An 11551-nucleotide genomic window follows, 5' to 3' on the forward strand; every position below is an offset into this window, starting at 1 on the left:
ACTGCCGTGGTGTTTTTAGACCAGGAGAGCCTATCAGTGACATGAACCCCCAGGAATTTAAAGGACTGGACCCTGTCTACACACTCCATTTATGAGGACTGGGGCCAGATCTGTGCTGTGTTTGCGAAAGTCCAGTATTATTTCTTTAGTTTTTGTGGTGTTCAGTGTGAGATTGTTCACCGAGCACCAAAGAGACAGTCTGTTGCCCTCATCTCTGTAGGCCGACTCATCCCCACCTGAGATGAGTCCGACCACAGTGGTGTCATCGGCAAATTTGATGATGGAGTTTGACTGGTGGGTCGGTGTACAGTCGTATGTGTTCACGGAGTATAGAAGAAAACACAGTACACCGCCTTGATGGGAGCCTGTCCTCAGTGTAATGGAGGAAGAGAGGTGGGGACCAAGTCTAACAGTTTGTGGTCGGTTGGTTAAGAAGTTCTTTATCCAGCAGCAGATGGGAGAGGATAGTCTAAAATGGGAGAGTTATTCAGCCAGAATGTCCGGTATTGGTGTTGAAGGCTTAGCTATAGTCAATGAAAAGCTTCCTCACGTAGTTCCCATGGTGCTCCAGGTGGCTCAGTGCTGTGTGTAGAGCAATGGCGATAGCATCCTCAGTGGACCTGTTTGCTCTACAAGCAAACTGATTTGGGTCAACTGAGGTAAGGATTGTATCCCTGATATGGCGGGCGAACAACTTTTCAAAGCACTTCATCATCACAGGTGTAAGTGCAACAGGCCTATAATCATTCAGGCTGTCAATTGTTGGCTTTTTAAGGAAAAGGATAATGGTGGCAGATTTCAGGCAGGATGGGATGATTGTTGCAGAGAACAAGTGAAGATTATTTTCTTTGTGAAATCACCAGTCAGCTGGTCAGCACAAGCTTTGAGCACCTTCCCAGGTACTCCGTCACGGCCAGCAACCTTCCTGGTATTCACAGTCTGCAGTACCTATCTCCCTTCATCTTCCTGAAGCTCCAGTGTACTGCTGCAGGTTGGTGGTGAATGTGTTGAGACTGGGTCTGATTTGTCAAAGCAGGCAGAGAAACGGTTCAGTTCCTCTGCTAGTGAGGCATCTGCGTTAACAGACACATTATTGTCATTGTAATTGATAAAATGTCGTATTCCCTGCCACATTCTCTATGAGTTATTTCTTGTGAAGTGCTCCTCAATGTTCCTTGTATATGCTGCCTTGGCCTTTTTAATGCCTCTTTTCAGGTCTGCTCTGGCAGCGCTGTATTGTTCCTTGCCCCCTGACCTGAATGCGGTGTTGCAGGTTTTGATGAGTGTGTGTCTCCTTGGTCATCCAGGGTTTTTGGTTAGGAAAAACCTGTATCCGTTTATTAACAGTGACATTGTTCGTGCAGTTTTTCATGTAGGAAAGTACAGTGTCCGTGTAGTCCTGGAGGTTGTGGTGTTCAAAAAGTTCCCAAAGTGTTGCGGAAAAAACAGTCCTGCAGCTGAGAAAGGGCATCCTCGGGCCATGTTTTTGTTATCTTTATATGCGGCCTTGATAGCCTATGGAGTGGGGTGTATGAGGGGGTGAGGGACAGGCAGAGATGGTCTGATCCAGCTATGTGAGGGAGGGGTGTGGCTCTATAAGCATGTTTGATATTAGAATAAACATGGTTTAGAGCAGGGGTGTCAAACCGGTCCTCAAAGGTTTGCAGTGGGTGCAGGTTTTCATTCCAACTCAACAAGAGGATACCTTTAGCAAGTGGAATCAGCTAATTAAAGTCTGGAAGACACCTGATTGTTTAAAATGTCAGCACTGGATCGGTTGGAACAAAGACCAGGACCCACTGCAGCCCTCGGCGGAATCGGTTTGACACATGTGGTTTAGAGTTTTATCTCCTCTGGTGTGACACTTCACATACTGGATAAACTTAGGCAGAATAGTCTTCAAACATGCTTTGTTAAAGTCACCAGCGTCAATAAAGACTCCTTTGGGGTGGTAAAGCTGCTGTTTGTTTACAGCCGCTAGCAGGAGGCTAAGTGCCGTGCTAATGTTAGCATCCAGTGGGATGTAAACGACCATTACAATGTCAATCGTTAGCTCTCTAGGTAGATAGGAGGTTTTGCACCATACTACCAAGAGAGTTAACTCCTGGGAGCAGTAAGTGTTAATGATCTTGCTGTTGCAGCACCATTCATTGTGTGCGTCGCAGATATTAGTAAATAACAATAAGATTGAGAAAACAAAACACCAAACAGGAGAGCATAGAGCCGCTGCACCCGTGCGCGCCACCGTCTTGATATCTTTGTTGGATCCGTGGCGCTTCAATGGCAGCGGAGGACAAAGTCGCGTGTCTTTGTCTAACGGTGATGTAGTGTTGAAACCAAGGTTATGTCCTAAATGTTACTTTTTTTTCCTTCAATGATTTTTCAGCTTCATAATGTTAATTGAATTTGTCAACATTCCCACTGTGATTGATTGTTTTGTGACGAAATGAATGTATGGTGCCATCTTCCGCTTGGTTTCATTTCTGTGAACAAGAAATTCAGTAATTTTACAATTAGAAAATGGTTAATCATTTATCTTTGTGGCAGATTTCAGAAATGATTTTGGTGCTGATGGGCAGGAGTCTGCTGATCTGGAAGGGGAAGTTGAGCTCTCCCAAATCAAAGAGGAGGAGCCAAAGTTTCCTCAACAACAAATGGGAGACGAGCAACTTCCAATCAAAAGGGAGGAAGATCATTTCACCTGGTCACTTGGTGAGTTCGTGAAGAGGGAAGATGTTCTGGGCTTGGCCAGCGGAGGGGCAGAGCCTGCAAACACCACAACATGGCCCCTAATTAAAGAGGAGGAGCCAGAGTTACTTCAACAACAAATGGGAGACGAGCAACTTCCAATCAAAAAGGAAGATCATCTCACCTGGTCACCAGGTGAGTCGGTGAAAAGCGTTTATCCGTGTGTGGCTAGCGAAGGGGTGGAACCTGCAAACGCCTCAGAATGGCCCCAAATTAAAGAGAGGGAGCCAGAGTTCTCTCAACAGTGCAAAAGAGAAGAGGAGCCTTCAATCAAAAACGAGGAATGTGTCAAATGGTCAACTGGTGAGCCTTTCAAGAGTGAAAATGATCTGGGCGTGGCCAACAGACAGGCGGAGCTTCTGAGCGGCAGCTCAACAGAAGGATGGCGAGCAGAAAATTTAATTGCTCCTTTATCAGATGGCAACCACTTGCTTTTTGACGATGATGATGTTGAAAATGTTAAGAAAAATCCCAGTGGCGACAAACTCTGCAATTGCTCTCAATGTGGGAAAACTTTTGGGAAAAAGTCTTCTTTGAAAACACATATGAGGAGCCACACCGGGGAGAAACCCTTATCATGTTCAGTTTGTGGTAAAACATTTACACACAAGGGAACATTTAAATTACACACAAGAACCCACACGGGTGACAAACCATTTTCATGCTCAGTGTGTGGTCAATCATTCACACAAAAGGGAAACTTAATTAGTCATGCAAGGACCCACACTGGTGAAAAACCATTTTCGTGTTCAGTTTGCGGTAAAGCCTTTTCTCAAAAGCATGCTTTACAAAGACACACAAGAAACCACACGGGTGAAAAACAATTTTCGTGTTCAGTTTGTGGTAAAGCCTTTTCTCAAAAGCAATCTTTACAAAGACACACACGAAACCACACTGGTGAAAAAAAAATTGTGTTCAGTTTGTGGTAAAACATTTACACTCAAGGGAACATTTAAAATACACACAAGAACCCATACGGGTGACATATCATTGTCATGCTCAGTTTGTGGTCAAACATTCACACAGAAGGGAAACTTAATTAGTCACGCAAGAACCCACACTGGTGAAAAACCATAGTTCGTGTTCAGTTTTTTTGTAAAGACCTCTCTCAAAAGCAAGCTTTACAAAGACACACAAGAACCAACACTGGCAGAAAACATTTTCCTGCTTTGTTTGTGGTCGAACATTTTCCCAAATGAGAAGCTTAAAATAACACTTTTTAACCCACACTGGAGAACAATGTTTTCCTGCTCAGTCTGTGGCCACAGATTTGCTACAACAGCCCAATTAAAAACTACACAATTGAAAAACCTGAAAAGAAGACTTAACAACCCACGCAGGAGAAAAGCCGTTTTTTTTTGCTCAATTTGTGGCAGGAATATCTTAAAAAACACAATTACCCACATCGGTCAGAAACCCTTTCCCTGCTCAGCTTCTTGCCAGAGATTTTGTTGTAAGGATAGACTTAAGAGACAAATATTTTGTGATAAGCGGTGAGTGGCCAATGACGGCTTTCCTTGCTTTTTCAATTTCTGTATGAAAGATCATTGTAATCAAAGTATAATTGTATTTTGGATTCTGAAAATATTGTTTACACTTTTTAATGTGTAATATCGATCACACAATTCAAATACAGTAATATCCTAAGATACAAGATTACTGCGGGATCGAGCTAGTATATTAATTTATTTGTATGTCAAGTCAGATCTTCCCATAGAAATTAACAAAATACAAATGAACCCATTTCCATCCTAAAAACCCCCCACCAAAATTGGTTCTAATTTACTACTGACTCACAATTGGGAACCATCTGGTATCCTCATATCTCAAATTTGTCTCGTAACTCAAGGAAAAAAAATTTGCTCAGAAGTTTCCTCGTATCTCAAATTTCTCCTATGTTGGATCTCTTGTATGTCAGGGTATTACTGTATAAGAAAATTGAGTGTCGTTGAAGATTTTTACTTCACAATTCTATCCGAAATAGTTGAGCCTAAATTAGGAAATTTCAAAGTAAATAATCAATAAAGTAATCTAAATAATATGAAAAGTATGTCTTCACAGTTAAAGATGTGCCTTTTCAAATTTGAAAAATTGCAGTTTTTGTCTATTGAATTTGCTACTGATTGTTATTCAAACATGATACATTTTAATGAAAACAATTGATATATTGAATCTAGGATCGAAGAAGCATTAGTAGAAATATGGTGTGAAAGACAAGGAATTTGCTCAAGATAAATAAGTAGTACAATGTCCTTATACTTTTGTCATATTATAAGATTAATCACGTTTTTAAACCAATTTACTGTGCAGTATATAACGTTTCAATTTTTTTCGTAGTTCCAATAAAGCTCTAATTTTGGTGAACAATTCTTTTTGGGTCCATTTGTTGACAAAATCAGCCTCCCAAATTCAAAGGTGACAAAAAAGAGAAGCGTTATTTGCTAAGATTAAAAACTAAGAGGAAAATAAATACTGTATTTTAACGACCATTAGGCGCATCGTATTTTTAGCCGCAGTGTCAATAACGAGTGATATTTCTTTATTTTACACACGCAAAGGACGCACCGTTCTTTTAGACACAGCCAGGCATGGCATATATATATATATATATTATTTATGGATATCGAAACGTATTAGCGCTATGGAAGTAGCCTCAGACGATATTTCCGGTGCGCAGTGACTGCTGGGATATATAGTCCTTTTGTCAATACACCCAGGTTGACGGCTGTGATAACTTTGCACTGATATTATCAATATACTACAACAGTGAACACACTAATTTAGTGCTACATGCACCAAATGCACGCTACACCTGCACGCTGAAAACACATTTTATAAAGGCACGGCAGCAAAACTGCGACCGTTTGTACTTTATTTAGCCATTTTACCATGTACTCACGTCATCATCACCCACAAAACCATCAAAGTCCTCATTGTCTGTGTCCGAATTGAACAATTGTCCATCGAAAACGCTGAGTTCAAAACGTTCGTCCGGGCGGCCACAATCCATTCGCAAATAGTGCTAGGTGGTAGCTAGCGTAACTAGCCCGGTGCTGCCTGCCACCATTCGTCAAGCTGTGTCAATGTCGATGTATACAGGCCACAATCCATTCACAAATAGTAGCTAGCTGGTAGCTAGCGTAACTAGCCCGGCGCTGCCTGCCACCAATCGTCATGCTGTGTTGATGTCGATGTATACAGTCCACAATCAATTCGCAAATAATAGCTAGCTGGTAGCTAGCGTAACTTTTCCAACGGTGCCTTCCATGCTTTGTTAAGCTGTATTGATGTCGATATATACAGGCCACAATCCATTGGGTGTATATTGACAAAAGAAGCACTACATATCCAAGCATTCACTGTGCAGTACTTTGTCTACGGTAAAATAGTAGAGTCGGTGTACCCTATCGACTGATTTTATTTTATCGTGATAAGAATTTTAGTATTGATCTATATATTAAGCACACTGGATTATTAGGCGCCCTATCTATCTTGGAGAAGATTCAATACGTTTATGTGTGCCTTATAGTCGTGAAAATACGGTACACTAAATTGAACAATTTGACAAATCAATATACGAAACATTGATTTCTTTCTCCAGGTGTGAAAATATGGATACATAATGTCTGAAATTAACGGTGAATTGTTTTTATCTTTTTGATGAAGAAGGGGATCATTGAAATGTAACTAGATTTTTATTTTATGTGTAACTATTGGAAAAAACATTGAGTCAGAAGGTTTTATAGGAGATGATAGACAAACAAAGAGAATGTATTTGTAAATGTTTGCATAATAACACAATGCTTTGGGGTATTATTCATTTCGAACAACTGTGCGATACACATTATTGAACGAATTTGGATTTCTTGATAGCATGCATTTTATGTGGCTTAATTGCTGTAAAGTACAGGCTTAACATATTAATCCTTGCAAACAGGGAAAACAATATACATTTCTTCATTTGTTTCTGAATTTGAATGTAGCTATTGCGGAGATCAAGAGACATGTTTTTGTGTGCCAGGCTGAAGAGGTGCTTTTTAAAATCCTGTGAAGAAATCAGGGCAGTTTTCCTTTAGCATTTTTTGGCTTTTATTTTTTTAGGTTACCCGGCCATTTGCTCTGTAGTTTGTGCTTTTGCTTTGCTGTTGTCTAGTCACCCTTTTGCTACTGCCTTAATGTAATTTCCCAATACGGGATGAATAAAGTTATCCAATCCAATCCTATTGTTATGGAATCAAGTCTACCTTGTTATGTTCACTTGTTAGAAATAAGTAAAGTTGGTGTAAGGAAGAAGCCAGTCAAGCTATTTATTTCAGTACAGTAATTCCTTGACATACGAGTGCCCGTATGTTTGAAGATTTGTGATAAAAAAAAAAGTGAGGCACATTGTGTTAAAATTGCTGTTTTTCCCATAAGCTTCGAAATGTTTCATTTGTTAACAAAAAAAGTTTAATTAGTATTTCTAAGTTCTATTCAAATCTTCTATTTGGATATCGATCTATGATGTATGTTGCTGTCTAGGTTTGTGATAGGTTCACCAATAAGTATTCCCACTGTTTACCTTTCAATAAAGGAAGCATCTGAAATCATATCCTTTTATTCTTGCAAGAAGAGAATCGATCCACACGCGCCTCCGGTCCGATCATTCTAAAGATCCCGATGTCTCCTTTGCTAATATTTTCATAAGATTTAAAAACATGCATCACAGAAGTCTAAACATTATTTAGAGTCTCATAACAATTTGTCTCAGTTCTCAAAACTATTGTAGGTTTGTCAAATCTTCCCAAGATAGTTTCGATGTGAAACATCCTGGTAAGCCACGCTAATAAGCAAAGCGTTCATATATGTAATGTTTAATATCCAAAATAAGGCAAAAGCTCTTTATTGCAAGCACATATATAAATAATATTGATTATATTTCAAGCAAATTTATAATAATGATAAACCTAACATTCCCCCCTGTTATTATATATTTGTACACAATCCCATAATCATTTTTTAATTTATGACAAATACAAATACACTTGGGGGAAGCCCATTGTCTCGCTCTTTACGAGAATTCACCTTACTTGCATATCTGGCCTGAAAAAGGAAGAACAATCATTCTCGTTCAACTCATAATTTGCATAATCCTGGAAATCAATGTTATCACCAGTAGACTGTCTAATAAGTAGATACAATCCTTGTAATTCAGAATTTGTTAGAGCTACTGTATCAACTCTAAATCGGTCTAGCAAGAAGCGTAAGCAGGGGATAAGACAACACCCACACATTGTCAAAGTATTAGCCATAACAGCTATTGATATGACCTCGGTGAAACCCAATCGTTTTACATTTGCCGAAGGCCTTATCCCACCAGTCGGCCACAAGGTAGACAGTTCCACTCCAGAGTGGCTCTTCGTTTCCGGTTGTGTTCAGGGTCAGGCCTTCAATGGCTCAGGTGAGGGACCTATTGGGGGGCATGTTGTTGAGTGCAACATTTTCAAACATTGCATACGCCCCCCTGCTCCATCAAGAGCACATCAATCGTCAGAAGCATACTAGCAGCTTTGCGGCCCTGGGAAGTAATGAGACTGATGGCTGCCAGATGTTTCTTCATTGCGAATCCAATTTCTTTTTGGGACATTGTAACGGATGTTATTCACCCTATTCATATTTTTATTTGGCGTAAAATAGACTCCTGCTGCAATTTGGCAAACCAACCCATAAGTCGGATCACCATCCCTCGATGAGCCTCAACGTCGTCGAGAGAGGCCAGCCTCCTCAACGAAATACCGAAATACACACAGGTAAATACAGTGAAACGAAAGCAAATAGTGCTATTTGTTTTTTTGACAGGAGTTAATATAATTTAGTTGCCCCACTTCTCAAGCATAAGCCAAAACGTGGAATTAGTGGTGCAGTTTGTCTACCGCACCCAGATTCTGACCATTCCCTGTAAGGTTCAAACAGGTAGTTAGCACATTGGAAAATTTGGTTTGTCATTCACTGCTTTTGTAACAGGATGGACACTGTTTCAATATTTTTCCTTTTCTTTACAAGCAGGCCTTTTTTTCTTTTGTAAAAACACCTTACCCAAAGAATGGTGATTGAGGGAGTTATGTTCGATCGTATTTTCCCTCATCTGGTCGTTTGTTTTAACCCTTTGTAAGGTTTAGTCACAATTGAAATGCTTTCACATTCTTTTGCATATGGAGACTATAAAAGAGTTCCCTATGGTTTATAGCGTTGGTCGCTGAGCAATAATCTTTCCAATCAATATTGGAGTGGTTGCCGTTTCATTTATTACGTCAGAAAGTTGTTCTCACCTGTCTCCTCAAAGTTTCAACTGAGAAAAGCTTCTTACAGTGCAAAAGGTGGATCCTCCTCTTGGCTATTTTCATGTCTGCTAGTTGGTCAGCAACACGTAGGACGTTCCCACTTTGGGTTGGCTAGTGCTTCTTTATACTGCAGGTTGAGCACCCAGTCTTCTGGCACCACCGTTGGTCCCGTCCGTTTCCTGTTGAGAAGCACAGTCTCGTTCTGCTAACCCCAATTCAATGCGTTTTCTTAAAGGTTTTCTCTTTTTATGTAGTCAATGAGATTAGCCTCATTTTCCAGTTCCAATCGTTCAGTGAATAATGGCGTTTTGTATGGTCTATTAAATAGGATTTTCATATGTTGTTGTCCAAATTCATACAAACTGTGAATGGCTGAGATGTCAGCATAAACACTCAACAGTCTGACTGATTATTCAATCTTAGTCTTGTGATTGAGTTGACATGTCAGCAGAAACACTCAACTGTCCAACACTGATCAATTACTTTTTGCTCTGCAAATGACTGAAACATATCTGTCCAAAGTCCTGGTGACAACTGTCAGTTTTGTCTGTATTTAAGACTCACTCACTGGTCATTCAGTGAGAGCTGCAAGGACAACAGACTGTGAGCAGTTCAGGCTGTTTGAGCTCTCCCCATTTCTGCAGTCCAGTAATAAACCTATTTCCTATTAAATTGATCTCACTCTTTCTTAACCTGCTTCTTAATTTTTTTAGACCTATCATTCTTTGGTGCCAAAGCCCAAGACCCGACACGCCAGCAATTGCCAGAGCGACGACGGAAAGCTACAAAGGGTAAAATAAAGACTGTCGACAGCATCCTCCATTGAAAGGGTCATCCCAACGGACATTCCCTCGCTGCTAGGGCAGGTTCGGAACGAGAAAGATCGTGAGTTCACCCTTAGATTTCTCTCTCCGTGAATTGTGATCATTTGAATTAGTATTATCATTGCAGTAGTAACTGTTCGTGGTCTGGACCGACGTAGGTAGAACATGAATGTTTGTGGTCTGGAGCAACGTAGGTAGGACATGAATGTTCGAGAACTCGGCCGATGTAGGTAGAACGTAACTGTTCGTGGCCTGGACCGACGTAGGTAAAACATCCAATGTTTGTGATCTAAACCGACGTAGGTAGAACATCACAAGTCTTATGAATAAATCCTTGGCAACAAATTTAGTATTATGTATTATTAAGTATTTTTTAACCAATGTGTTGAACCACAAATTGAGCAAAGAAAGGGCTTTTTGCCACTGTGGGTTGTTGAGTCTTCTTTTCAGGTTCCCTTCTGTGAAAATGTTGGAACATTAACTGCACCTGGAAAAGGTTTTTGAATTGTGTAGCTTTTTAATTGGACTGTTACAGCGAATCTGTGGCCACAGACTGAGCAAGAAAACATTGTTCTCCAGTGTGGATTCTTGTGTGTCTTTTTAAATTTCTCTTATTTGTAAAAGTTTTACCACAAACTGAGCACAAAAATGTTTTTTCAGCAATGTGGATTCTTATGTGTTTTCTTAACGCTCCCTTTTCTGTAAATGTTTTACCACAAACTGAGCACAAAAATGGTTTTTCAGCAGTGTGGATTCTTATGTGTCTTGTTAACATTCCCTTTTCTGTAAATGTTTTACCACAAACTGAACAAGAAAACGGTTTTTCACCAGTGTGGGTTCTTATGTGGACTTTTAACGTTCCCCTTTCTTTAAATGTTTTACCACAAACTGAACACGGAAATGGTTTTTCACCAGTGTGGGATCTTATGTGGGATTTTAACGTTCCCCTTTCAGTAAATGTTTTACCACAAACTGAACACGAAAATGGTTTTTCACCAGTGTGGGTTCTTGTGTGCCTTATTAAGCAATCCTTTTGAGAAAAGGCTTTACCGCAAACTAAACACGAAAATGGCTTTTCACCTGTGTGTGTTCTTGCATGACTAATTAAGTATCCCTTCCGTGTAAATGTCTGACCACAAACTGTACACGAAAATGGTTTTTCACCTGTGTGAATCCTTTCATGCGTAATTAAGTCTTCATTTCGTGTAAATGTCTGACCACAAATTAAACATGAAAATGGTTTTTCACCAGTGTGGATTCTTTCGTGCCTAATTAAGTGTCCCTTCCGTGTAAATGTCTGACCACAAACTGAACACGGAAATGGTTTTTCACCGGTGTGGCTCCTCAAATGTCTATTCAAATTAAACCTTTGGGAAAAGGTTTTCCCACACTGAACGCATTTGCAGAGTTTGTCGCCACTGAGATTTTTCTTAACATCAACATCATCATCGTCAAAAAGCAAGTCGTTGCCATCTGATAAAGGAGGAATTACATTTTCTGCCCCTCTGTTGGCCACGCCCAGATCATCTTCACTCTTGAAAGAATCACCAGTTGACCATTTGACACATTCCCCGTTTTTAATTGGAGGTTGCTCTTCTCTTTTGCACTGTTGAGAGAACTCTGGCTCCTCCTCTTTAATTTGGGGCCATGAGTCATTTG

At 40.2% G+C, this 11551-nt stretch overlaps 1 protein-coding gene across 2 annotated transcripts in view; it reads right to left on the minus strand.

Moving 5' to 3' along the window:
* Positions 1–7134: 7134 nt before the first annotated feature.
* Positions 7135–11551, minus strand: part of LOC144213459 (uncharacterized) — a 13236-nt gene continuing 8819 nt past the window's right edge. The window contains exons 2-3 of one of the 2 annotated variants that reach the window (XM_077741940.1): positions 11385–11551; positions 7135–9247 (exon numbers count right to left, since the gene is read on the minus strand). The exon at positions 11385–11551 is cut by the window's right edge and continues 216 nt beyond it. In XM_077741940.1, coding sequence (XP_077598066.1) covers positions 9191–9247; positions 11385–11551 — 224 coding nt within the window. In that variant the 3' untranslated portion in view covers positions 7135–9190. The other variant, XM_077741939.1, reaches the window with a different exon arrangement.

The sequence above is a fragment of the Stigmatopora nigra genome, chromosome 20 (genome assembly GCF_051989575.1).
Source record: "Stigmatopora nigra isolate UIUO_SnigA chromosome 20, RoL_Snig_1.1, whole genome shotgun sequence".
NCBI lineage: Eukaryota > Metazoa > Chordata > Actinopteri > Syngnathiformes > Syngnathidae > Stigmatopora > Stigmatopora nigra.